The 27708-nt window shown below is 49.5% G+C and overlaps 1 protein-coding gene and 1 long non-coding RNA gene across 3 annotated transcripts; one reads left to right on the forward strand and one right to left on the reverse strand.

Moving 5' to 3' along the window:
* The first annotated feature begins 731 nt into the window (after nucleotides 1–731).
* On the forward strand, nucleotides 732–15135 carry PLA2G4F (phospholipase A2 group IVF). 2 transcript variants are annotated; one of them, XM_060618851.3, is made up of 20 exons: nucleotides 732–1087; nucleotides 2094–2166; nucleotides 2763–2899; nucleotides 2980–3108; nucleotides 3556–3596; nucleotides 3860–3902; nucleotides 4379–4445; nucleotides 6514–6683; nucleotides 6815–6928; nucleotides 7142–7179; nucleotides 7415–7550; nucleotides 9236–9372; nucleotides 9644–9866; nucleotides 10985–11099; nucleotides 11324–11461; nucleotides 11564–11671; nucleotides 12878–13072; nucleotides 13324–13490; nucleotides 14291–14477; nucleotides 14770–15135. In XM_060618851.3, exons 1-20 carry the CDS (start codon nucleotides 977–979, stop codon nucleotides 14988–14990), a joined length of 2550 nt encoding a protein of 849 aa, XP_060474834.2. In that variant the 5' UTR covers nucleotides 732–976; the 3' UTR covers nucleotides 14991–15135. The 2 variants fall into 2 exon arrangements, with proteins under 2 accessions (XP_060474834.2, XP_078304647.2); XM_078448521.2 differs by lacking the exons at nucleotides 732–1087; nucleotides 2094–2166 and having other exon boundaries at nucleotides 2169–2899.
* On the reverse strand, nucleotides 12902–14048 carry LOC132669229 (uncharacterized). Its single transcript, XR_009606052.1, has 3 exons — nucleotides 13859–14048; nucleotides 13132–13284; nucleotides 12902–12989 (listed from the first exon to the last, which is right to left on the reverse strand). It is a non-coding gene; the product is annotated as an uncharacterized LOC132669229 (long non-coding RNA).
* Nucleotides 15136–27708: the final 12573 nt, after the last annotated feature.

Here is a 27708-nt window from a genome sequence, read left to right on the forward strand (position 1 = left end):
AATCTTTTCTTCTGGAAGCTGCCTGGATGGAAAAACACCACCTAAAGTGTCGTGGTCCACAGAAAAGGGGACATCACGTACCATCTGTAGCCTGAGGCTTATGGTGGTCAAAAGAGGACCCTCTGAACTAAAGCCTTATTTCTAGTAGCTTAAGGATAGGCAGACTTGCTTTTTAGCTGTCACTATTGATACCACCTGACTGTATCCCCATCTGTATACCCGGACCATCCAGGTATATCTACCCATTCAGGAAGAGGGCCCTGGCCAAAAGCTGCTGTGAATTTCCTCAGGATATGGATGGGTCCTCCTCATCTTTGGTTCCAGGGCCTAGTGCAGGTTTGGTTCACAGCAGACTGTCTGTGTTTGGAGAATAAATGAGGGAGGCCACAAGAGATTAGAAACACCTTTGAGTCCAGATAAAATTGAACCGGAGATTTCCATGTTCCTGCTTAAGAAACATGAGGAAGGTGGGACTTGGAAGGCAGATGGTTTTAGGACTTCTTTCTACCTGGAGGAGCGGAGGCCCTGAGGCAGAACTTGCTTCCATTCCCTGGGCTTGCTGCATCAGCATTGTCTAGAAGGCTTGTTGGAAATATGAACACTTGGGTTCGACCCACACCCACTAAATCAAATCATCTAGGGGGTGAGACTCAGGTATCTATTTTCCATGAGCAGCTCAATAATAACCAGAGGCTGGGTTTGGGAGCCAGAGTACCAGTTCCTCATCCTCTTGGAGAGGGACTGAAGTGCCTCCTGCCTGAGGGAATTGGGCCCCCAGCCACTTCCTGGAGCATACCAAACTCCACCTCCAGCCCCAGCAGGCCACCCAACTCAGTCCTCCTGTGAGCGGCCAGCTCCACCCTCCCCACCTTGGTGTTACTGTCAGACCTGAGCTAGCAGTGAGTGGAGCCAGAGGAGAACAGAGTGGCTCTGGAAAGCAGGCAGGGCTTCCTGCTGAGAACTGGGCTGGCTGGCCATGCTCTGGGCGCTCTGGCCAAGGTGGCTGGCAGGCAAGGGGCTGCCCCTCCTGGGGGCAGTGCTGCTGCGGAAGAGAGACAAGAGGGGACCTCAGTGGAGGCAATGGAGGGTAAAGTACTTGATCTTCCCCGGGGCGTGTGGACTGCAGGAGTCCTGGGAGCTCAGTCCCCTCTGAAGACAGGCTAGCCCAGGGTTGGGTTTTGATCCGGGCTAGGACCATTTTGCTCTAGCCAACCTGGTGGAGCTTAAAGTGATTGGCCAAGACCTTGGCTTTTGGAAATAATTCCACCCCCCACCCTCCCCAATTAGGAATGGAGAGTGAGGTCATGTGATACGTACAGCTGTTGGCTTTGCCCAGAATGCCCTAGCCTGGATGTAGAGCCCCTCAGGGGAAAGGAGGAAGGTGTTTGCTGGGATTTTGAGGGGCTAGCCTCACTCCCAGGAGGCTGCAGCCTGCTGTTATCTCTCTTGGGCCCAAGCTATTGTCTCCTTAGCGACTAGTTGGACCAGTCCAAGCTGGATGACACCTGGTTTCCCTTCACCTGCCGCCTCCTAGGAGGTGTGGCCTTTGTCAGCGAGCTAGTGTGTGGGATGGACTACAGCTTTCCCGTCTAATATTTAATCTAAGTACATCACTCCAGCTCTCCCTTATGTTCCCAAGCTATAGCAGCAGCATGACAGGGAAGCTGCCAGTTTGTGGTACCTCATAACCATAATTAGTAACAATGGCCACATGTATGAAGCACTTATACCAGGCACTTTATACAACTTCTCGTTTAAAACTCCCCACAACCCTGTGAGGTTGTAACCCCCGTTTATTGATGGGGAAAATGAAGCATGGGGAAATCCAGTAATTTGCCCAAGTCCATTCAGCTAGTCCCTAGTGGAACTTAGCTTTGAACCCAGCCTGAACTCATCACCAACATGCTGAACTCCCAATGCCAGGACCCTGCCAAGACATCTCAGCTCCCAGGCACAGCGACATCAGTGACCTTGGGCCAGGCTCCTGCTCTGTGACTGGAAGGGGGAAGACTAAGCTGGGCATTACTGCAGGGAGGAGATCAGGCCCCCTACCCAGCTTCCTGGAACTGAGTTCCTGAGTTCTGTTGTTTCAGCGGGAAACCCACCCCTACTATGACCTCCAGGTGAAGGTGCTGAGGGCCAGAAATATCCAGGGCACGGATCTCTGTGAGTGACCCCCAATTCCACCCTTTCTTCTCTTCCTTTCCCTAGGGCCTCCCCAGAGCTCAGCAGGGGCTGGCCTGAAGTGTGTGTGTGTATCTGGAGTGGGGCAGAGGGGCTCGTGGTGACTGTGGAGGGAATCCATCCTGGTGAGGGAGCCCCAGGGGCAGGCAGGAGGGGCTGGAGGGGAGACTTGTGCGGACCATGGACTCCTCTCTGACACTAGCAAGTGGAGCAGTGCCAGCCTGAGTGAGCATGTGAGGCCCACTGTTGCCGGAAATCGTCTGCTCTCCAGCAGCTTTCCACACCAGTGCTCACAATGGAAGGAGAGTTCTTTGTCTGAATCAGGCTCTTTTAGGGAATTACTCAACTATCTGTGCTGCCACGTGGTCTTTTCAACTGGCCACTACAGGATACAGTTGAATGGGTGGTGTAACTGGTCCAGATGGAGTTAGGGACACCGGCTCTCTCCACGTCGCCCTGTCCCAAACAGGCAGCTTCTATTCTCCTCGGCTCCTTCCCCTCTGCCCCAGCCTTCCCCAGGCAACCTATTCAGCAACAAGAGCTAGAGAGTGAGGACCCCTCCCTCACCCCGCCTGCAGTGTCCAAAGCTGACTGCTATGTGGAACTGCGCCTGCCCACTGCGTCCCCTAGCCCTGCCCAGACAAGGATGGTGGCTAACTGCAGTGACCCTGAGTGGAATGAGACCTTCCACTACCAGATCCATGGTGCTGTGAAGGTGAGGGCCAGCAGAGGGAGAGGGCTGCCTATGTTCCTGCCCTGCATCAGGCTCCCACCTCTTGCCTGCCCTGTTTCCAGAATGTCCTGGAGCTCACCCTCTGTGATAAGGACATCCTGGGCAGTGACCAGCTCTCCCTGCTACTCTTTGACCTGAGGAGCCTCAAGTCTGGCCAACCCTACAGACACATCTTCCCACTCAACCACCAGGTGAGCCACCACACCTGTGCCAGCAATGAATTGAACTCAAGGAGAGGAAGTTGGGCACAGGACACCGAGGTGAGGGCTCCTGGTCAGCACAGGCCAGGCCTCCAAGACAGGCCCCTCTCTATCCTACACCACTAACCCTACAAACCCTACAAAGGTTCCCCTCAAATACTTCTTCCCTGAGTGGAGCCAACATGTGAGCTCCTTGAGGGCAGAGCACTTTGTCTTAGTCACTGCTGAACCCTCAATGTCTAGAACAGGGCCTGGAACACAGTTTTGAAGGCATGAAGCTTCTCATGAAGATGCTACTACTTGTCCTGTGCCCATGAAAAGCCACAACAACGGTCACCTCTTCTAGACCCTGGAGCTGAGCAGGGTAGGGGGCAGGGACAGTCTCTGATGCTTTCAGAGCCCTTTGCAAATGGATGCTTCCTTGCTTCATCCATGTAGGATTCACAGGAGCTGCAGGTGGAATTTGTTCTGGAGAACAGGTGAGTCCAGGTGGTGCCTATACCCTTCCATTTACACCAAGACTCCAGGACAGCTCCAGCTGTCAATCACCAGGACCTACACTGGCCTGGCCTGTGGGGGAATGTCCTAGTCTAGTCACCCATTTGAGTGTTGGTGACAAACCCACTCTCACCCCCAAACCTGGCCATGATCCCCAGGCTCTTTCAGCTGCTTCAGTCACATATTATAGTAACAGCCATCTCAAGGGGAGCCAGATGTCCCATGAGCCCCTCATCCTTTGCAGCCAGGTGCCTGCGTCTGAAGTCATCACCAATGGAGTCCTGGTGGTGAGTAGGGAAGGCGAGCTTGGGGCTGCCCAGGGCTGGGGGGCATTGCAGACTCCACAACTGAGCCTATATGCCCACTTGCCTGTGAAGACACTCAAGCACTCCTGAGAGGGGAAATGTGCTAGGGAGGCATCTCCAGGGACCAGGGGCAAGAAGCTATCCCACATCTGAGTGGACAGCTCAGAAGCCCACCATCCTACCTTGTGCACAGCACATCACTTACTTGGGCCCCTGGCTGCTGGGATTGCCAAAGGCATCACTATCAGAGCCCCTCTCCTCCTTCCCCTTTCCCACCAGGGCCACTTCCTCTGAGTCCTGGGAAGGAGGCTGCTACAGAAGACTCCTACCCACAAGGCACGGGCCCTGGGAAGGTTGTTAACTGGGCCCTGCCCCAGAGACCCCTCCTTCCACCCTGGTCTGGGCCCTGTGTGGGGCCCTGTGAATGGGTGGCTCCCACAGGCCTCTGTCTTCCTCAGGCTCAGCCCTGTCTGAGAATCCAGGGGACCCTCAGGGAAGGCGGGACAGCCCCACATCGAGAGTATGGTGAGTCTGGTCCATGACCTTGGGTCTTGCCTTCTCTCCTAGGGGTTGGGCTGCTGATTTCAAGAAGGTGGGTCTGAGGCGGAAAGTTCTTAATGTTTTAGCACTCAAAACTGACCAAGGATGGGGTGGATTCGCCTCTGGAAGTAGTGAATTTCCTCTCCTTGGAAGTGTTCAAGCATAGAGGCTGTATCAGTCCAACTATTGCTCTGCAAAAAGCAACCCTAAATCTCAATGGCAGACAACAGGAAGCATTTATTGAGCTCATGCATCATGATCTAGGCTGGGCTTGGCAGGAGGGACCTGGCTTTGTGCCATATGTCCCTCAACAACCTTCTGTGACTAGCAGACTTGTCATGTTCTGTTTTTGCTGTTGTTAATTTTTTTAATGTTTATTTATTTTTGAGAGAAAGAGAGTGAGTAAGGGAGGGGCAGAGAGAGAGGGAGACACAGAATCTGAAGCAGGCTCCAGGCTCTGAGCTGTCAGCACAGAGCCCAATGTGAAGCTCAAACTCACAAACCATGAGATCATGACTTGAGCTAAAGTCGGACACAACCGACTTAGCCACCCAGGAGCCCTGGACTGGTTGTGTTCTTAAGGCATCAGCAGAGGTATGAGAGCAAGCCCAGATGAGCAGGTGGTTTTCAAGCCTTTGGTCACATCATAGTCAGTAACTAACATTTTGGCCTCTCAGTGGGAGGAAGTGAAGTCACATGACAAAGCATGGGCATTCCAGAAGTGAAGAACTGAGGCCACGGGTATAGTGTGCCACAGAGGGTATCCACTCAGACGCAGAAGCAGAAGTGCAGCAGAGGCTGTGTGACAGCTAAGGTCTCCTCTGACACTGAGGGTCTGAGCCCATGGGATGAGTCCTGTCCAGAAAATGTCCAGCACTTACTCTGAGTCAGGCACTGTGCTCAGCATTTCACATGTCTTTTATCTTTTAATCCTCATAACAACCCTGGAAAATACAACTATATCCTCTTAATTTATGAAGCCCCAGCTCAAAGAAGAAACTTGCTTAAGGTCACACAGCCTGAGAGTGATAAGGCCAGGAACCAAACCCAGGTCTGTGACACTCCAGGGTGTATTGTTTCTGGCTCTGAACAACACATATCAATCTCCATCCATAAACCATGGTGTGAAAGAAGTATCACTTTCCTTATTTTCTCTAATTCCCTCCCACCCAGAGTCATGTCATGTCTCCAGGTCTCATTTTAGTGCCAAGGAGAGTGTGTTGGGAGAAGGGTTTCATGTGGACCTCTGTTCCTGAGGCATCTGCCATTCTGGGCTTTCTGGGTGTCTGTTGCTCCCAAGTCATGTTTAGGGTCTGGGGCTCCTTTGTGGGGTCCCCCCTGTCTGAATGTCATGCACATTTCTCTCTGGGGTTTTTCTTCCTCCCGAGAATGCTGCTAGGAACAGGGTGAGCCCACAGGCCTCCCTCTTTGCCTCCTTCTGGCCTGGGCTGGCTCTGCTCTGCTCCTCTGAGCCTCTACTCAGGAACCCACTCCTTCCTCTCACCTCCGCTGCACACCCTCTGTGTGCTCGCAAGGTCTTACACTTTGGAAGCAAAGGGCAGAACAACTTATTGCCTATCTGTTTTTTTCCCTGGCCACAAACCTTCCCCAAGGTGATGAGCACAGAGCTTGAATGGAGGCAAAAGATGGGGAAACTACCAGTTGAAGATTGGTAATTAATGTAATAATGTATGATAATTATAACATTATAATTATTATAGAATTATATTTTATATAATTAATATCATGATCTCAAAATCATCAGCCTCATAAACTTTGGGCAAGGAGTCCTCTCCCTCCCTGCCCTTCTCCCTTCCCTAGGCATTGTGTGTTTCCTACCCTCCCCAGGTTCCCAGTTCTGACCAGGGCATGTTGTAGGACCCTGAGTGTCCTTCATGATGCCTTTGCTGTGGGCCACAGAACAGGGTGAGCAGGGTGATGAGTTGGCATCTCCAAAGAGGAAACAAAGGGGAGTTGCCATCCAGGTCACTGCCATCATGAGCCACACACACCCCTGCACTCTCACCCCCTTACCTGGGCCCTCTGCTCCCAGGCTCTAGGCAGATTCAGCTGACAGTGCCCGGGGCCTACGAGAAGCCACAGTTCTTGCCCCTGCAACCTCCCATGGAGGGAGGCCTCCCAGCTACCTTCACCTTTCACGTGAACCCAGTGATCAGCTCCAGGCTGGATGTGGAGCTGGGGGAGAGACTCACAGTCCTGCAAGTGAGTGAGCCCATAGTCTGGGAAGGGATGGATGATAGAATCAGTCCATCCTAGAGGGGCGTCCTGGGGCCACCATGGATGCATGTTTTCCTTCACCATGGTGGGTTCCTTGGGTGTTTTCTTCTCTACAGAGTGGTCCAAGTGCTGAGCTGGAGGCCCACACCAACAAGCTGGGTGAGGGGGGTATCCTGCTCTCCTCTCTGGCCCTAGGCCAAGAGGAACAGCGCTTTGTGGCCCTAGGGGAGGTAAGGCTCTGCCTGGGTGCCTGAGGGACCCCTGCTTGCTCTGTGACCACCAAAAGAAGGCTGGGGGGAGGGGCCTCGGAGGGGGTCAAGTTCAGGCCGGCCTGGAGCTCAGCCATGATGTTCACATACGGGCCAGAGCTACCAGAGCAACAGGAGCTGTGGGTGGGAGAATCAACTCAGGGCACTCAGGGATGGGGCTGTTGTCTCTTTCAGGGCCAGGAGGTGGTTCTGAGTATGAAGGCAGAAATGAGGTGAGGAAGGCTGACTTCAGGAGGAAGGCTCTTATGCTAGGCTGAATATGTAGGGGCTCTTTGCCCACTCAGCTCAGCCCGGTGGTGGAAGGCATCTCTGGTTCTGCTGAGGTCTTTCTAAGGGGTTCGATGGAATATGGGTCTGCTCCTGTGAAAAATGGGCTGGGCCCAAGGCTTTCCTCCAATGAACAGTCACCCAGTACCCGCCCCCTCCCCCCCACTCCATCTCTGGCAGCTCTGGAGACCTTGACCTGCGTCTTGGTTTTGGCCTGTGTGATGGGGAACGGGAGTTTCTGGACAAGAGGAAGCAGATCGTGTCCAAGGCCCTGCAGCAGGTTCTGGGATTGAGCCAGGCACCTGACAGTGGCCAGGTATGAAATGGAGGAGCTGGACCCCAGGGTCACCAAGACCAAATCCAGCCTCTTCCCTTGAGAGTACTGTGTGGCCGAGTGGTTACAGGAAGCCTTGAGAAAGGGTGGGAAACAGAGGAGGAAGGGGCAGTCCTGCTTGCCAGACCCGATAGGCAAAATCAGGAGAGTCAGGACCCTGTATGTAATGAGGGATGAACAGCCCTGGCCAAGGGAGGTATATGAGTCTCCTCGGGCTGCCACAACAGAACACCACAGACAAGGTGGCTTAAACAACAAACAGTTATTTTCTCACCTGGAGGCTGGAAGTTCAAGATTAAGGTGCCATCAGGGTTGGTTTCTGGTGAGGCTTCTCTTACTGACTTGTAGACAACTATGTTCTTGCTGTGTCCTCACATGGCCTTTCCACTGTGCATGTACAGGGGATAAGGGGGGAATCTCTCTCTTCCCCTTCTTGCAAGGACACCGATACTATTAGATAAAGGCCCCACTGTTATGACCTTACATAACCTATATAACCACCTTATAGGCCCTTTCTACAAATATAGTCATACTGGAGCTTCGACATAAGGACTTGCAGGGGCAGGGGCACAATTCAGACCATAACAGTAGACAAAGGAATTTGGAAGTGGAGGGTCCACGGGAGCCGTGGCTGGGAAGCAGGAGGCAAGGCCACACCAAGGCAGAGAGCTATGGTAAATTGGGAACAAGTTGGTGGCTTTCTCCTGCTACAAGTGTACTCAGGAGTCAGAGCCTCTTCTGAGTCCTGACAAGGTGAGCAAGACCGGACTGTTCATTTGGTAATGACTGTTCTGTGCCAGATGTCCTGTCTGGAGGTAGAGGGTAAAGAGGGCACAGATCTTGTTCTCAGGGAGCTCTGTGTCCTCCAGCACTCTGAAGGGAGAGTGTCCTTGTGGGCACTGGCCAGGGAGCATTTCTTTCAAGATAGAAGAAAGGAGGCCAGGGAAAGGAACCAAAAGTCTGGGGGCAGAATGAGCTAAAGCTTCATGGAAGAGCTGAGCAGCCAGAAAGCTTCTAGTCTGACCCCACCAGGCACCTCTGATCCCAAAGAGACATCTGGGCACTGCTCACGTCTGGGGCAAGTCCAGGCTCTTTGGTGGTCTTCATCGCTTTAGCCCAATGGTTCTCAACTGGGGGTCATTTCATCCCTCCACCCCCCACCCAGAGGACATTTGTCTATGTCTAGAGACATGCTTTATTGTTACCAGCAGGGCCGGGGGAGAGGATGTTATTGGCATCTACTGGGTAAAGACCCAGAATGCTGCTAAGCATCCTCCAACATACAGGACAGCTCCTCACAACAAAGAGTTACCCAGTCCAAAATCATCAATAGTGTCAAGACTGAGAAACCCTGCTCCAACAGTTTTGGGTGAAATCCAGGATACCTTCCAGTTACATATAATCCCGAGACAATTGTCAAGAGCCATCTCTAGAGTCATACTGCTTCAGTCTGATGGCCCATCACTTACTACCCGTACGATTGTGGGCACATTGTCCAACCTTCCTGTGCCTCCGTTTCCTAATCTGCAAAATGGGGATCCCACTGGGTTGCTTGTGAGGATTCAATGAGATAATACAGATAAGGCTCGTAGACAAATGTCTGACATTATAAGCAATAATTCATAAGCGACAGTGGTGGTCAATGTTATGATTATTTTTGTGCCCAGGTGCCTGTGGTGGCTGTGCTAGGTTCGGGAGGTGGAACCCGAGCCATGTCTTCCCTGTACGGCAGCCTGGCAGGGCTGCAGGAACTTGGCCTCCTGGACACTGTGACCTACCTGAGTGGGGTCTCTGGATCTACCTGGTAAGTGAGGTGGGGTAGGATGCAGAGTAAAGGAGAGCCCTAAAGGGGCAAGAATGTGGCTGGTGATATAGGTGGAGTCCCTGAGGGCGTGCTGGGATCCTGCCTCCAAGGGGGTTAGGAGGGGCACTGAGTGCCCAGGCCTCCTTGAGTGGGTGGGGCAGGGCAGTAGGTTCAAGGGATGGAGAGGCAAGGTCACTCACCAACACTTACATTCCCTCTCTCCCCTTGCTGTGCTTGCTGTCCCACTGCCCCTAATTCCCTCTATGCCCAGGTGCATTTCCACACTCTACAAGGACCCAGCCTGGTCCCAGGTGGCCTTGCAGGGCCCCATTGAGCGTGCCCAGGCTCGGGTCTGCAGCAGTAAGATGGGGGCGATGTCCACAGAGCGCCTACAATACTATGCCCAGGAACTGGGGAGCCTGGAAAGCACTGGCCACAGAGTTTCCCTCATCGACATCTGGGGTCTCCTCATTGAATATTTCCTCTACCAGGAGGTAAGAGAAGAGCAGATAATAAATAAACACAGCTCCTTTCCACCCCTGCCCCGCCAACACTTACTTCTACCTTAGGTGCTGAGGTAAGATCTAAGATTTGCAAAGAGGTCCCTTAGGTCTGAGCTCTCTGAGGACAAGAGGTGGATCCCTGAGTGGGCTGACACCACTTCGTCTTTCCCGGCTCCTCACCCCTGGGAGGGGAGAAGCTGGTCTGCAGTTCTCAAGTCCGTCTGCATATTAGAATCACCTGCACAGCGTTTCTTTTCTTTTTAAAAATGTCTTAAATGTTTCTTTATTTTTGAGAGAGAGAGAGGGAGGGAGGAAGGGAGGGGCAAGAGAGAGAGAGAGGGAGACACAGAATCCAAAGCAGGCTCCAGGCTCTGAGCTGTCAGCACAGAGCCCCATGCCAGGCTCGAACCCATGAACCACGAAATCGTGACCTGAGCAGAAGTCGGATGCTTAACCAACTGAACCACCCAGACGCCCCCCATCTGCACAGCTTTTCAAAAACACCCTTGCCTGGGCCCTACTTCCAGAGATACTGATTTGGGCTGGTCTGGGGTGAAGCCCTAGCACAGTGTGTTTTGAGAGCGTTCCAGCTGCCATGCTGCTCCTAGAACTGCTGGCTGGGTATGAGCTGGTATGTGAGAGTATTCAGAACCCAGCAGGGTTCTCAGCCCTTGGAGTCTGGCCCAGTGTGTGGCTCTCCGTTGTGGACGTCTATCACAAGTGGTTTCTCGTGTCTGAGGAAAGAATGCATATTTTCAAACAATTTACTTTTTAAAGAAAGTAAACTGGTTTTCAATTTTTCCTTTAAAAATGTCACTGACTCAAAAAAACAAATGTCACTGACTCCCTTGGGTTCCAATATGCTTTCTTGAATGGGAAATAAGTGGGGAGTGTTCCCAGTGCCCCTGGAATTCCACAAAACCCACAGGGGCCTTACCTTTGCTGCAGCCTAAAGCCTCGTCCTTAGAGAGCTGTCTCTAGAGCATTGGCCTTGGCAGCCACAGTCCCTTGTGGGCCATGGCATCCCCTTCAGGGTATCAGGCCTCAAGCCATGAGGGTGGGAGGAAGGGGACCCCCAAAAGTCAACTGCCTCCTTTCCTTCCTACCAGAAAAACCCTGCCAAGCTGTCTGACCAGCAGGAGGCCGTCAACCAGGGCCAGAACCCTTATCCTATCTACGCCAGCATCAATGTCCACACCAACATCAGCGGGGAAGACTTCGCAGGTGCCTGGGTGCAGGGACCTGGGAAGCAGGTGGAGGCGATGGGTGGTAGGAAGGTGGGAGAGGCCAGAGCTATCAGTGTATAGATGGGAGCCTTGGAGCACAGCGGGCTTGCTGCCTCCTGCTCTTGGCAAGTGAGATTCCCGCTCCTGTGCTCAGGTGTGAGGGGAACCTTGGGGTCCTGGTGGAAGGCCCCTGGTGACATTCCCTTCACTCTGGATCCCCAGAATGGTGCGAGTTCACACCCTATGAGGTCGGCTTCCCCAAGTACGGGGCTTATGTTCCCACTGAGCTCTTTGGCTCTGAGTTCTTCATGGGGCATCTGCTGCAGCCCCAGCCCGAGCCCCGGATCTGCTACCTGCAGGGTGAGTCTGGGCTGGAAGGCTGGGGCCAGGGCAGGGGCTGGGCCAGGCCCTGAGGTGGGCTGGAGGAGATGTGAGGGCCCAGGGCCTTGCCTTTCTGCTTAGGTGTGTGGGGCAGCGCCTTTGCAGCCAGCCTGGATGAGATCTTCCTGAAGACTGCCGGCTCGGGCCTCAGCTTCCTAGACTGCCACAGAGGGAGTGTAAACATCACAGGTGCGGGTAGACACCCTGACCTCCCCCTACTGCTCTTTCCAGCATCGGGGCCCTGGTGGAGGCACAAAGGATGAGGGAGGGGATGGTGCAGGACTCAGCTGTCCCACTGTATTCAGAGAAGTCCTGAGGAAGTGACTTGTAGCTTAGGGTCTGTGGATGCCCAGAGATCTGCTGAGGCAGTGTGGCAGGGGGACCAGGGGAAGGAGGGGAAGGCCCACCTCAGAAAAGCCAGTGGGAGCTGTGAGTGCTCTATAGTAAAACTGCACCTTTGAATTCTCTGCTTGGGTTCCAGTTATGTCAACGCAGACCAGGACCACTGGGCATCTGGTGGATATCTGTCCACACACCTCAGGGCTCCTGTTTGGGCTGCTCCCTGCTGCACAGAACCTTTTTTACCTTTCTTCCCTGGATAACCTCTGCTCATCCCTTAAGATTCAGCTCTGACATCATTTTGTCAGGGGGCTTCTCTGTTCTACTGCACGCCCCCAGCACCCAAGTTTCATAGGACTATGTGCACACCCCACCATTGTCCTTACCTTGGGGCATTGGTATGATTTATGATCTCTTTATGTGACTCTCCCCCTAAGTAGGCTATAAGCCCTGGAGGGGCCCAGCACGCAGTAACTGCTCAGTAGGTGTTTAATGGATGAAATTGTGATTGGAAGTTGTATATAAAACTTTGTTTTCTTTTTTTTAAAAAAAGGTTTTAGATTGTAGCAACTTCTTAAAAATTTATTTATTTATTTATTTATTTATTTATTTATTTATTTTGAGAGAGACAGAGAGAGAGGGAGGGGCACAGACAGGGAGAGAGAAAATCCCAAGCAGGCTCCACTCAGTACAGAGACCAATGCCAGGCTCGATCTCATGACCACAAAACCACAAGATTGTGACCTGCGCTGAAATTAAGTGTCGGACACTTAACCAACTGAGCCACCCAGGCGCCCCATACACAACTTTATTTTCAAAGGGCATATAAATTATCACTTAATAAATACACTGTCATAGGCAACTTTCAAATATAGGGACGCTGAAAGAAAAGGTCATTTAAAAGAGGTTCTGGGAAGCAGTGGTCTGAGGCTTGGGAGGTGGTGTGAAGGAGGGGTGAATGTGGGGGGAGATAGGAAAGGTCCCCTGGGCCATAAGGGCCACTGGAGAACAGACAGCACCCTTCTGACTGTATTTCACCCACGTGCTCCCATCTAGATGACTGCCAGAAGCTCCAGCTGCACGATCCCACACGTCTGAGGACCAGGCTCTTCACCCGCCAGGGGCCCTTCTCCCAGGCCGTGCTGGACATCTTCACCTCCCGCTTTACCTTCGCGGAGAACTGTAATTTCACCAGGGGCCTCTGCCTGCACAAAGACTATGTGGCTGGCCGGGAGTTCATGGCCTGGAAAGGTGGGTGCTGCTCTGGCTGGGGGTCCCCCCGCTGCCTTTGCCTCCGGCTCACGGCTCACCTGGACCAGCACTGCCTTTGTTCCTGGAGGTTGGGCTGTGGGCTCCTGCTGCCCAGGGGCTGATGGGGAAGGACTGGGATGTCTGCCAGGAGGCAGGGCCAGGGGCTGGGGTGGGAGACTCTGTTGCCATCAGAAGAAAGGGAGGAGAGATCTCTACAGAGAGAGAAGAGTGAGCATTTGTCCCTATTGCAGATACGCACCCTGACGCCTTCCCCAACCAGCTCACTCCCATGCGGGACTGCCTGTGCCTGGTGGATGGGGGCTTTGCCATCAACTCTCCGTTCCCACTCAGCCTGCTGCCCCAGAGAGCGGTGGACCTCATTCTGTCCTTTGACTACTCCCTGGAGGCCCCTTTCGAGGTAAGGTGTGTGGTGGGGAGGAACTGAGGTTCTCTGCAGGGCGGCCTGGCTGGGCTTTGGGAATTGCCCTTCATGGAGGGCCTGGGTTCTAATCCAAGGGCGGGTACCTTGTGAAGACTTTTAGTGGCACTGGTCTCCCCAGCTGAAGGAGGGGGATTGCTGAGGCTATGAGATGGAGGGGGAGGTGGGAGAAGAGGCCAAAGAAGGTCCTCAGAAGTCTCCCATACTGGTGAAGAGAAGGCTCCTGTTCTGGCCCCTGCCTGTCCTGATAGCATTCTTTGCTCCCATCTGGACTGGCGTCTGGGTCTGCCCTCCGTTAGTTACCATCAGGTCCCCTCGGGGAGTCTCTAGGGGCAGCTCCCTCAAACCTTGTGGGGTAGCCGATGGGTTCCATCATCTGGATGAGCTTTCTGGTCCCGCTGCTGGACCAGCCCTTCTATCTTTGGCTTCCTCCTCCTAATCCTCCTGGGTCCAAGGAAAGCCTGGGATTAGATGATGAATAAAGCCTCTTCCCACGTGCCCTTCTGTAACCATTCAATTTCCACCTGGTGACATTGAAATCAGCCCTTAAGAGGAAGCAGGGAGGAGCCAGAGAAGGGAAGGAGAGGAATGACACTGGGAACACTAATGATTGTCCTTAATCTCCACAACCCCCCCAGAGTTATTCTCTTTTTTATTATGTAAATAAAGAAATTGGCTGGGGAAGGTGATGTAGCCCACCTGCAGTCACTCAGCTAGTGGGCGGGCTATGTGAGTGCAGGCAGCCGGAGGCAGGGTCCAAAGCTGGCCTCCCTGCCCAGGTCTTACAGATGACAGAGAAGTACTGCCTGGACCGAGGCATCCCCTTCCCAAGTATCGAGGTGCTCCCCGAGGACTTGGAGGAACCCTGTGAGTGCTACCTGTTCGCCAAGGCCAAGGACCCCCGCTCTCCCATCGTGCTGCACTTTCCCCTCGTCAACCGTACCTTCTGCACACACCTGGCCCCAGGTGAGGGGAGGCCCTGGGGCGGGGTCTGACTCACACAGCCCAGGGTGGTGGTGGGGTGCCGTTCTGACAGTGGATTTCCTGGACCCCATGCCTCTTGGAGGGCCCAGGTTGGCCACTGCTCCACACCTTACAGGCCTCAGGATCCACACTGGCCCGGTTCCTCCTGATGGTGGAGAGAGCTGAAATGTTGGTCCCGCCAGATGTCCTAGGGCAAGGGGTGGAGGCTTCTGGGCTGGCCGTTCCTAGCCACAGAATGCCCCAGCCTGGCCTCTTTGCCACTTCCCACCTGTAGGTGTGGAGCGACAAACAGCCGAGGAGAAGGCCTACGGGGACTTTGTGGTCAATGGGGCAGACACTCCATATGGCATGATGAACTTCACCTATGAGCCTGAGGAATTTGAGCGGCTGGTGGCTCTGAGTCGATACAATGTTCTGAACAATGTGGAGACCTTGAGGCATGCGCTCCGGCTGGCTCTGGAGCGACGGCAGGCTGGGGGCAGGGCTGGAGGCTGAGTCAGGCTGGAGTCAGAGGGCTGTGAGAGGGGAGCAACTGTGGGCCCCAGACCGGGGCTTGGTACGGGGAGGAGTGGTAGACTCTGTGGGGTTTCTTCTTACCAGGTTACAGGGACTGGCTCTAGGTCCTTCAGGCCTCAGAAAGCTCCTGCAGAACGGCAGCTTGGCTTTGGGGCTGCACCCTTCTCATATGTGTTTCTGGGAGACAAAGGGGGGGGGGGGATGCCTCTCCCAGGGGCCTTGGGGAGGAGGAGGGCACGAGTGAGCAGTGCTAATTTTACACTGGAGTATAGAGGGATGAGGCCACAATCTAGCCCCAGGGCATGGCCCAAACCCAGAAGGACCTTAGGGGGCCCATGTCTTCACACCCTCACCAAGACTGGAAGCTGTGAAAGCAGGTTAAGCTGAGACCAAAAGCAGAGACTCCTCCGTCTAATCCACACTTCCTGCAAATGGCCGGGCTCCTGGATGCAGTGCTCAGTGCTATCAAGAATAAAGGGAGACCTCATGGATTGCCAGTCTGGATCACTAACTCCACCCTCCTGCCTGCCGACTCTCCTTCACCTCTGGCTTCCCCTGCCCCCTCACCTCACTGCTCACCACCCTTCTCTGCTCAGCCTCCTGATGGCATCCCGGCTGGTGGGTATGCACACGTTTCCCTGCTAATTGCTGATGCTTTACTCTTTAAACTCGGGCCACACTCTCTTGTCAGGTGTATAGCTGCCCCCTCCTGCAAATAGTCTCGCCATTCCCAGAAGCTCAATGGGTATGTCTAGAGCATGCATTTGTTTACCAGGGAGCAGAGTGAGTGTGTGGCTGCGTGGGTGTGCGTGTTGCTAGTGAGGGTGGGACTGGCGAGCACTGTGGGGCAGGGATGGGCACGGTAGAGGGGCCTGGCTGGGAACTCGGAGGCCTGGATTCCTGCCTCTTTCACAGACACGTGCTATGATCTGGGCAAACTGCCCCTCTCTCTCCGTTTTTCATCTCTGTTGACCCACCTGGGACCTTCTGATAGCTGGAATCTCTTCACCATGGGCAGATTTCAGGTCTGTAGACAGGGGGTCCACCCTGACTAGGCATGATGTGGGGGCCCTCTGGCCGTTGGCCTCTGCAGCCTTGTCGTCCCCATGTCCTCCCTGCCCAGTGCTGAGCTGCCTGGGGCCCTTCAGTGGCCCTGATGCCATACTCACTTGGACACTTGCTCCTCCTACCCTCTCCTCCAGGAGTGCTTTCTTGGGCTGCAGCCTTCCCTCTCCACCCTCTCCAGGACCGAAGTCACAATTCCTTTTTTCGGTCAGGGACACCTATGTGAGGAAGGCTCACCCATCCTGACTCTGGGAAGAAAGCCCTCGTTCTGGCTCCTAGCTGGGAGAAAGGTGGTCCCAGCCTGTGCCCCCAGCCTGGCCTGGCCTGGGATCCCCAGACCTCCAGCTGGACATGAGCAGGGAGGGCTGAAAAAGCTGGACCTCAGAAGGGCCAGGTTTTGGCTGGCATGGGTAGGGAGCAATTTGGTTCTCCCCTACTTCCCAACCATTGCTGCCTGTCATAGACCACCACTACTGTCTCTGGGCTCAGCAATGAGAGGTTTCCTTTGGGGTAGCCCCAGGCTGGCCCCTGAGCTCCTACTATGGCCACCTGTCATCACCACCCCTGTGCTGGCATCATCAGTACTTATTAAGACCTCCACAGAGTTCATAACTTAGAACTTTGTAGAGTTCTTAGAACTTCAAACTCAGAGAGTTCTGAGTTCTTCGATCTTCATGGAGCTCAAAACTTAGAATCTTCAGTCTGTCTTTCATGCCTCATATAGCCAGGGGCTGTCTCTGGCTCTTGAAAAGTAAGGCCTTGGAGGGCAGAGATTTTTGTCTGTTTTGTTTGCTGCTCTATCTCTGGTGTTTAAAGCAGTGACTGGCAGATAGTAGATGTACAATAAATATTTGACAAGCAAGTGAATGGGATCTTACATTCTAAAGAGACAAATCATTACCTACTTACCGTGAAAAGGTGTGCAACACTGTACTCTAGTGGTTCTTAACCCATTTGGACCTTTCTGGAAAACTGAGAGAAGCCATGGACCGTCTCCCAAGAAAAACGCACATACATATGCAAAGTTGTACACAACAAGTTCTCTGCTTCATTGTGTGATCACCTTGTCACCTTGTGGTGGCTGGTGTCTGCTGTCCCAGGCCAGCAGGTTTTATGAAGGAAGCAGGCACGTGGGCTTGTGCAGAGTTGGTAGGTAACTCGATTCACACAGAAATGTAGGCAATGCCACCTTGGCTTAGATTGGGTTTGGGAAGACATAATGAGACAAGGATGGGAGGGCAAGAATGCAGAGGCTGGTCTGGTTCTCTAGTCAAGAAATTGGTCAGCAGATGCAGGGGTAACCTCAGCCAGGGAATGAGGAACCATCACCAGGATTGAATCTGGGAGCCAACCAGACTGAGGAGTTAAGGGCCATTCCTTGACCCCTGACTCTTTGACTCCTGACTCCAGTTTGGCTCCTGATCCTAGGTAAGGAGGGATCTGAGTCTATTTCTACTGCATTCCTATCCCATCTCCAACCCTGGACCAAGATGGCCAGAAACACATTTCAAGGTCCTGAGGGTGGCCAGTTTGGAGGGATTTGGCCATAAGAACACAGCTATGAGCCCGATTCATTCTGAAGCTGGGCAGAAACACAGGAGCAGGAACATCATTCCTCAACTTGTCAAACTCTTTCACCATGCAAAAGAAGAAAAGGGTGGCCACCAAGGTTGCCATGTATGGCTATACAGGCTATATACTGCCCAACTCCAGGGGGTGCCATTCATATGAAGTGATGATATGAATTTGCCCCATGGGGTTCTACCATAGGGCAGCCCTGGGCCCATAGTCTTAGCTGAATGAATGTGAGAAATGAGGCTTGTTCAAATATTAGGCCCCCTTGCTTCTTCAGATATATCTCCAGACATTCACAAGAGTCTCCTGCAGAGAAAGGGAAGAGGTGCGGGGTGGGGTGGAGGGGTAGGGAAAGAAAGAAGGAAGAAAGGAAGGAAAGGAGAGACAAAGAAAGAGAAGAATGAAAATAATTTTTCTTTTTTTTTAAGTTTATTTATTTATTTTGAGAGAGAGCGAGAGAGCTTGTGCACAAGTGGGGAAGGGCAGAGAGAGAGAATCCCAAGCAAGTTCCGCACTGTCAGGGTGGAGCCCAATGAGGGGCTCGAACCCATGTACCGTGAGATCATGACCTGAGCCAAAATCAAGAGTTGAATGCTTAACTGACTGACCCACCCAGGTGCCTGGAGAAGCATTTTCTTCAATCATTGGCTGGCACAACACTGGGAGGTGGACCTCAGGTATTGGTAGGTGGCTGGTTGGCATGGGTGTACCCCCACCTTCTCCAGAGCTCAGGCCCTGCAGTTTATTGCCTCACTGCTACTCCATTCTTTGGCTGAGAGTTTAAATGGAAGCTCCCTCATTTCACATGGAGTCATTTTTGGAGAGGAGGAAAGGAGGATTACTTGCATCACTCTGCGTGTGTCCATTTCCCCCTCGACACTCCCTCTATGGTGGGGTAACATGGAACAGGGCAGGGAGTCCAGGACTCTTCTCCTGGGGCTGTCCTGCAACTCAGTGAGATTGATCACCAGAGTTCAGGGTTGGGGATTAATTTTTTTCCATTAGGACAACTGAGGCACAGGGAATATTAAGCAATTAGGAGCCCACACATATTAAAAACCTTTGACTTCAGTCAGAATTTGGCTTTGAAAAAATATATATAATAGAAGGCCATTTAATTAGATTTTTCATTTTATCTATCTATCTATCTATCTACCTATCTATTGAGCTTGTGCCTGCATGCTTGAGCTGGGGAGGGGCAGAGGGAGAGGGAGAGAAAATCTCAAGCAGGCCCCATGATCAGCATGGAACCTGACACGGGGCTTGATCCCAGGACACTGGGATCATGACCTGAGCTGAAATAAATCAAGAGTCAGATGCTCAGCCAACTGAGCCACTCAGGCGCCCCTAGACGGTTTAAAAGTCTAATTGTTGAGCTTTGGCAAAGTAAGTGATAAAAGGAGGCAAGGTTTGGGGGAAAGTCAGAGAAAGATTGAGGGAGGAAAATATGAGTAAGGCAGAGGGGCAGTCAGGTGGGGAGGGGTGAGTAGGCTGTGGAAAGGAGGTGGGCAATTGCTTTTGAGACAGTCTCTGGCTGCTTAGCTGGTGTTTGTGAGTCTTCCGTTGCTCTTTAGCCTTTGACCTCAGAGTGGGTCCCAAAATGTCACACAGTAGAATCACTTGGGGAGTTTAAACAGTACAGTTGTGTAAGCTGGGCCTGCTCTGGTCTAGCAGACCAGAGGTCTGTTCTACCCACTTCCACTCAGTCATCTTGACTCAGGCTGAAATGCTCCACAATAGGGCCCAGGTACCCCTGTATCTCTGGTTCAGGCAGGTATCACCTAAGCCTCCTGTTTTTTGCTTTCTCATTCATTTTCCTTTCCTCCACTATCCCCTTCCGCTAGTATGAAAGTTCTACTTTGTGTTGCTAGAATGCTGATGGTTTCCCTTGTAAATTTTATTAAACTATAATTTATAAATAATATAACACACCCATTCAAAATGTACAGTAAATATACAAGATTAAGTGTATAGTTCAATGAATTTTAACAAATTTACAGGCACATGTAACCATCACCACAATCAAGATATGGAACATTTCCAGGAGCACCTGCGTGGCTCATTTAAGCATCCAACTCTTGATTTTGGTTCAGGTTTGTGAGTTCGAGCCCCACATCAGACTTCCATGTTGACAGCACAGAGCCTGCTTCTCTCCCTCTCCCTCTTTCTCTCTACCCCTCCCCAGCAGTCTCTCTCTCTCTCTCTCTCTCTCTCTCTCTCTCTCTCTGTCTCTCAAAAATAAATAAACTTAAAAAAAAAGATATGGAACATTTCCATCACCCCTCCTCTTGGGTTCCATCCCAACCAATCTCCCGCCCTTGCTCCCAGTGCCCACTGATCTGCTTCTTGTCATTACAGACCAGCTTTGTCCTTTCCAGAGTTTTGTATAAATGGGATTATCTCGTGTGTACTTTTTTTGTGTCTGGCTTCTTCCACTCAACATAGTGCTTTTGATATTCATCCACACTGTTGTGTGTATCAGTGGTTCATTTCTTTTTATTGCTAAATAGGAATTTTGTGGACATACCACAGTTTGTTTATCCATTCACCTGCTGATGGAAAGTTGGATTATTTCCAGTTTGGGGTTCTCATTAAGCTTTTAATACTTAAACTTTTATTTTTATTTTATTTTAAATATTTTTTGATGTTTATTTTTGAGAGAGACAGAGCATGAACTGGGGAGGGGCAGAGAGAGAGGGAGACACAGAATTTGAAGCAAGCTGCAGGCTCTGAGCTATCAGCACAGAGCCCAATGTGGGGTTTGAACCCACAAACCATGAGATCATGACCTGAGCCAAAGTCAGATGCTTACCTGGGTGACTGAGCCACCCAGGTGCCCCTCAACTTTTATTTTTAAAGAGCACTTTTATTTATTTAGTTTTTAATATGAAATTTATTGTCAAATTGGTTTCCATACAACACCCACTGCTCATCCCCAAAGGTGCCCTCCTCAATACCCATCACTCACCCTTCCCTCCCTCCCACCCCCCATCAATCCTCAGTTTGTCCTCAGTTTTTAAGAGTCTCTTAAAAAAAAAAAGAGTCTCTTATGCTTTGGCTCTCTCCCTCTCTAACCTCTTATTTTTTTTTTTCTTCTTCCCCTCCCCCACGGACTTCTGTTAAGTTACTCAAGATCCACATAAGAGTGAAAACATATGGTATCTGTCTTTCTCTGTATGACTTATTTCACTTAGCATAACACTCTCCAGTTCCATCCACGTTGCTACAAAAGGCCATATTTCATTCTTTCTCATTGCCACGTAGTATTCCATTGTGTATATAAACCACAATTTCTTTATCCATTAATTGGTTGATGGACATTTAGGCTATCTCCATAATTTGGCTATTGTTGAGAGTGCTGCTATAAACATTGGGGTACAAGTGCCCCTATGCATCGACACTCCTGTATCCCTTGGATAAATTCCTAGCAGTGCTATTGCTGGGTCATAGGGTAGATCTATTTTTAATTATGTGAGGAACCTCCACACTGTTTTCCAGAGCGGCTGCACCAGTTTGCATTCCCACCAACAGTGCAAGACGGTTCCCATTTCTCCACATCCTCTCCAGCATCTATAGTCTCTTGATTTGTTCATTTTGGCCACTCTGACTGGCGTGAGGTGGTATCTGAGTGTGGTTTTGATTTGTATTTCCCTGATGAGGAGCGACGTTGAACATCTTTTCATGTGCCTGTTGGCCATCCGGATGTCTTCTTTAGAGGTGTCTATTCATGTTTTCTGCCCATTTCTTCACTGGGTTATTTGTTTTTCGGGTGTGGAGTTTGGTGAGCTCTTTATAGATTTTGGATACTAGCCCTTTGTCCGATATGTCATGTGCAAATATCTTTTCCCATTCCGTTGGTTGCCTTTTAGTTTTGTTGGTTGTTTCCTTTGCTGTGCAGAAGCTTTTTATCTTCATAAGGTCCCAGTAATTCACTTTTGCTTTTAATTCCCTTGCCTTTGGGGATGTGCCGAGTAAGAGATTGCTACGGCTGAGGTCAGAGAGGTCTTTTCCTGCTTTCTCCTCTAGGATTTTGATGGTTTCCTGTCTCACATTCAGGTCCTTTATCCATTTTGAGTTTATTTTTGTGAATGGTGTGAGAAAGTGGTCTAGTTTCAATCATCTGCATGTTACTTTCCAGTTCTCCCAGCACCATTTGTTAAAGAGACTGTCTTTTTTCCATTGGATATTCTTTCCTGCTTTGTCAAAGATTAGTTGGCCATACGTTTGTGGGTCTAGTTCTGGGGTTTCTATTCTATTCCATTGGTCCATGTGTCTGTTTTTGTGCCAATACCATGCTGTCTTGATGATTATAGCTTTGTAGTAGAGGCTGAAGTCTGGGATTGTGATGCCTCCTGCTTTGGTCTTCTTCTTCAAAATTACTTTGGCTACTCAGGGCCTTTTGTGGTTCCATACAAATTTTAGGATTGCTTGTTCTAGTTTTGAGAAGAATGCTGGTGCAATTTTGATTGGGATTGCATTGAATGTGTAGATAGCTTTGGGTAGTATTGACATTTTGACAATATTTATTCTTCCAACATGAGCATGGAATGTTTTTCCATTTCTTTATGTCTTCTTCAATTTCCTTCATAAGCTTTCTATAGTTTTCAGCATACAGATCTTTTACATCTTTGGTTAGGTTTATTCCTAGGTATTTTATGCTTCTTGGTGCAATTATGAATGGGATCAGTTTCTTTATTTGTCTTTCTGTTGCTTCATTGTTAGTGTATAAGAATGCAACTGATTTCTGTACATTGATTTTGTATCCTGCAACTTTGCTGAATTCATGTACCAGTTCTAGCAGACTTTTGGTGGAGTCTATCGGATTTTCCATGTATAATATCATGTCATCTGCAAAAAGTGAAAGCTTAACTTCATCTTTGCCAATTTTGATGCCTTTGATTTCCTTTTGTTGTCTGATTGCTGATGCTAGCACTTCCAACACTATGTTAAACAACAGCGGTGAGAGTGGACATCCCTGTCGTGTTCCTGATCTCAGGGAAAAAGCTCTCAGTTTTTCCCCATTGAGGATGATATTAGCTGTAGGCTTTTCATAAATGGCTTTATGATCTTTAAGTATGTTCCTTCTATCCTGACTTTCTTGAGGGTTTTTATTAAGAAACGTTGCTGAATTTTGTCAAAGGCCTTTTCTGTATCGATTGACAGGATCATATGGTTCTTATCTTTTCTTTTATTAATGTGATGTATCACATTGATTGATTTGCGAATGTTGAACCAGCCCTGCATCCCAGGAATGAATCCCACTTGATCATGGTGAATAATTCTTTTTATATGCTGTTGAATTCGATTTGCTAGTATCCTATTGAGAATTTTTGCATCCATATTAATCAGGGATATCGGCCTGTAGTTCTCTTTTTTTACTGGGTGTCTGTCTGGTTTAGGAATCAAAGTAATACTGGCTTCATAGAATGAGTCTGGAAGTTTTCCTTGCCTTTCTATTTTTTGGAATAGCTTGAGAAGGATAGGTATTATCTCTGCTTTAAATGTCTGGTAGAATTCCCCTGGGAAGCCATCTGGTCCTGGACTCTTGTTTGTTGGGAGATTTTTGATAACTAATTCAATTCTTCGCTGGTTATGGGTCTGTTCAAGCTTTCTATTTCTTCCTGTTTGAGTTTTGGAAGTGTGTGGGTGTTTAGGAATTTGTCCATTTCTTCCAGGTTGTCCAGTTTGTTGGCATATAATTTTTCATAGTATTCCCTGATAATTGCTTGTATTTCTGAGGGATTGGTTGTAATAATTCCATTTTCATTCATGATTTTATCTATTTGGGTCATCTCCCTTTTCTTTTTGAGAAGCCTGGCTAGGTTTATCAATTTTGTTTATTTTTTCAAAAAAACAACTCTTGGTTTCGTTGATCTGCTCTACAGTTTTTTTTAGATTCTATATTGTTTATTTCTGCTCTGATCTTTATTATTTCTCTTCTTCTGCTGGGTTTGGGGTGTCTTTGCTGTTCTGCTTCTATTTCCTTTAGGTGTGCTGTTAGATTTTGTATTTGGGATTTTTCTTGTTTCTTGAGATAGGCCTGGATTGCAATGTATTTTCCTCTCAGGACTGCCTTTGCTGCATCCCAAAGCGTTTGGATTGTTGTATTTTAATTTTCATTTGTTTCCATATATTTTTAAATTTCTTCTCTAATTGCCTGGTTGACCTATTCATTCTTTAGTAGGGTGTTCTCTAACCTCCATGCTTTTGGAGGTTTTCCAGACTTTTTCTTATGGTTGATTTCAAGCTTCATAGCATTGTGGTCTAAAAGTATGCATGGTATGAACTCAATTCTTGTATACTTACAGAGCCCAATGTGGGGTTTGAACCCACAAACCACGAGATCATGATCTGAGCCAAAGTCAGATGGTTACCTGTGTGACTGAGCCACCTAGGTGCCCCTCAGCTTTTATTTTTAAAGAGCACTTTTAAAAAGCCAGTCAGTCTCCTTTTTTTCTTTCCAAATAAGACAAGAACCTGAGCATGCTAACACATTTTCTATGTTTCTTCCCTACATCTGGCTCCCCACCCACCCAAACTTTGTACAAACTACTTTGGGCTCTTACTTGAATTTTATTTCCAATGTATTAAAAACTTCAAAATAGAAATATTTATTTCAACTTTACAATATGTTTTACTTATTTATTTGCCCATTATATCTTCTTATAACTCCTTTCTTCCTTTATTTTTATTTCTGTTAGATTTCAAAACTGAATAGATATTTAATGGAGGGTCTATTGGGGGTAAACTTTCTGAGTTCTTTTATGTCTGGAATTTTCTTTGCTTGCCCTGATTTACAAATAATAGTCTGGTTGAATATAAAACTTTTTTTTTAAGTTTATTTATTTATTTTGAGAGAGATAGAGTGTGTGTGTGAGTGTGTGTGTGTGTGTGTGTGTGTGTGTATGCATGAAGAGGGGAGGGGCAGAGAGAGAGGCAGAGAGACAATCCCAAACAGGCTCAGTGCTGTCAGTACAGAGCCTGATATGGGGCTTAATCCCACGAACTGTGAGATCATGAACTGAACCACAATCAAGTGTCAGATGCTTAACTGACTGACCACCCAGGCGCCCCTGAATATAAAACTCTTGACGCAAACTTACATTTACTCAGATTTTAATGCCTTCTTGATTTGATATCGCTGATAGGCAATCTGATGTTGGTTGAATTCTCATCCCATTGTAGGTAATTTGTCTTGAACTCTTAGGGCTTCCTCTTTGTCTTTGACTTTCAAAAACATTATGATTTTTCTAAAGTATGAGCTTAAAAAGAATTATCAGTGAGCTCTCTCAATTTCTGGATTTGTGTCTTTTTGATGCTCTAAGAAATTGTCTACCAATTTTATCAAAATGCTACTCTTCTTCATTATCTCTTTCTGGAATTCCCTTCAAATGAATATAGAAGTATCTGAATTGAATCTCTATGTCACTAAACTTGCCTTTTACACATTCTGTCTTTTCATTTGTGCTGTGTTCTTGGGGGCATTTTCTTTGCATGCTTTCTGGTTCACAAATATAATATTTCTCTGTATCCAGTCAGCTCCTTATACATCTGTTGGAGACTTGTTTAACTTTTGGCTATTACGTTTTTCAATTTAAATTCTCCAATAGGATCTTCAAAACTACCTGTTTTCACTGCATTGATGTGAATGGTGCTCCTCTAACTCAGATGGCGCTAACATATGGATTTTTTTTTAATGTTTATTTATTTTTGAGACAGAGAGAGACAGAGCATGAACGGGGGAGGGTCAGAGAGAGAGAGGGAGACACAGAATACGAAGCAGGCTCCAGGCTCTGAGCCATCAGCCCAGAGCCTGACGCGGGGCTCGAACTCACGGACCGCGAGATCATGACCTGGGCCGAAGTCGGACGCTTAACCGACTGAGCCACCCAGGCGCCCCTAACATACGGATTTTTAAACATTTTCCTGATTGTCCTGTGAAATATCTACCTGGGGTAAGTTCTCTGTTTCCCCTACTTCGTAGATGTTGCCTTCTTTATACATTTGGTAATTCTTAGTTGTAATCTCATCTCAGAGGGTTCTATTCTATCTATAAGTGCTCTAGGTTGTGATGGCTCCTGGTTGTCATTGGCCATGCAGTTGGCAATGGTGGCCTCTAGGTGGCAGTGCGGGGTCAGGGGAGGAGATGGAAGCAGTGCAGTGGCCCTGGGAGCGAGAGCCTTGAAGAGATGCTTCATCCCCTCTGATCTTACAGCCAAGGCAAGGATGGCACCACCATACCTCTCAGGCTCCGATTTGACTTCTTATTTAGGGTTTCCTCAGAGTTTCTGATCCTTAAACAGCTCCCTTTCTTGTTTTGAATCATGGATTCTGAATTTATTAATCTGTTTTATCTTTTCCGTTGTTATTCTGATGAGTTTGGTGCTGGTGGTAAGGAAAATATTACAAAGGAGAATTTCCAATTTCAAGAAGAAAGAGGAAGGACAGGCTAAGATCACTTCCCAACATTAAAAAAAAGTTTAGGGGCATCTGGGTGGCTGAGTCAGTTAAATATCAACCTCGGCTCAGGTTATGATCTCAGGGCTCGTAAGTTTGAGACCTGCGTTGGTCTCTGTGCTGACAACTCAGAGCCTAGAGCCCGCTTCAGATTCTGTGTCTCCCTTTCCCTCTGCTCCTCCCCCGCTCATGCTCTCTCTCAAAAGTAGACTTTAAAAAATGTAAAAAAATAAAATTTGATGATTTTTAATTACCCAGTACATTTTATGAAGTTGTCTTTTAAAGAAACAATTTAAATTAACTATTGCACATCCTAAATAATGAAGAAATTTTAGCCATTATTATTATGCAACATTTTATTCTATTAACAATAGCTGAGTTTTTCTGACCACCAATGTATTTTTCAGTCCCCAAATGCACCATCAATCTGAACTAATGTCCTATCTTCCGCGGGACCAATTGGATCGGACACATTCAAGGGTAAGGAGCCTCTTGGTCTGAGAGCTGCCGGCCTCACTAGAGCTCACAGAGGCCGCTTGAAAGGTTCTGTGTGGGTGGAATGAAACCCGGTGTGTGACGTGCTGAGACTGTGCCTGGCACACTGTCTGTCCTCAGTACGTGCGTGTTACTCTTTTACACTGGTACTGAGTGCTCTGAGCTGCTGAAGGTGGCCTCTTGGCTATTCGTAAATGATTTGGTCCTCACCACTCTGTACACACTGCCAGGTGCATATGAGCAGCCTGGCTCAGACTTGGACTTGTTGCCGCCACACTGCTGGGGTGGAGGGGGCTGGTTATGCTGGGCACAGTGACCAAACTTCTGGTCCCAACCCTTCCTGGGCCAGGGGAAGGACTTGGTCTTTAGGGATGTTTCACTGGACTTGCTCCTCATCCTTGCCCCATGGACCTGCCTCATTTCCTCCCTCTTCCCGGCCTGGGAGAAGGTGTTCCACCTTCGTGTGTCCCTGTGTGCACATGTATGTGCTTTCTCCTTGTATTAGCTGCACCAGAGGCCTTGGTGGTGCTGGCCGACCTCCAAGACGTGAGGGAAAGGCCCTTGGATGGGAGCCACCCAGAGGGTGGAGGTTCCAGTCTCACTAATCCCTGCCTTGCTGAGCTGGCCATATCACTGCCGCCACCTAGGGAGCAGGTATCTTGGTCAAGAGATGGGCTTGGAGTGGAGCCGGAGCTAGGGCAGGAGGGCTGAAAAGATGAGCCAGTAGCCAAGGGCAGGGCTTCCCCACTTCTGGGCTGCTGTTTTCTGATATTCCTGAATGGGAGACATGGGGCTCCTCAGCACTCTAGGTGGCTGGCAGAGCCTGGGTGTTTGGAGCCCGCTCAACCATTCTCCTCGAGCTCCCTGCAGACATTGACCCTAGTGTGCCCAATCAGTGATGGTACCAAATAGTGTCTTAGATGAAAGGAATTGGAATTATGGGCCCAAGGGACCACCTGGCCTTCCTCAGGCATAACATTCTTGAGTTAGGATTGATAGCTGAGGCGACAGCCTTCACACAGGCCTCCTTTGCTGGCCTCACCAGGCTGGCAGGTGCACCTACAGAGTTTCATGCTCAGTAGAAGCCCTTGTGGACCCCTCTCCT

The sequence above is a fragment of the Panthera onca genome, chromosome B3, assembly GCF_046562875.1.
Source record: "Panthera onca isolate mPanOnc1 chromosome B3, mPanOnc1 haplotype 2, whole genome shotgun sequence".
In the NCBI taxonomy this organism is placed as follows: domain Eukaryota; kingdom Metazoa; phylum Chordata; class Mammalia; order Carnivora; family Felidae; genus Panthera; species Panthera onca.

Coding starts and splice junctions, on each gene's coding strand:
- PLA2G4F (XM_060618851.3), top strand. CDS start 977: ATGCTCTGGGCGCTCTGGCCAAGGTGGCTGGCAGGCAAGGGGCTGCCC. Junction 3,109..3,555: donor TCTTCCCACTCAACCACCAG/GTGAGCCACCAC, acceptor TCATCCATGTAG/GATTCACAGGAGCTGCAGGT. Junction 6,929..7,141: donor GCTTTGTGGCCCTAGGGGAG/GTAAGGCTCTGC, acceptor TGTCTCTTTCAG/GGCCAGGAGGTGGTTCTGAG.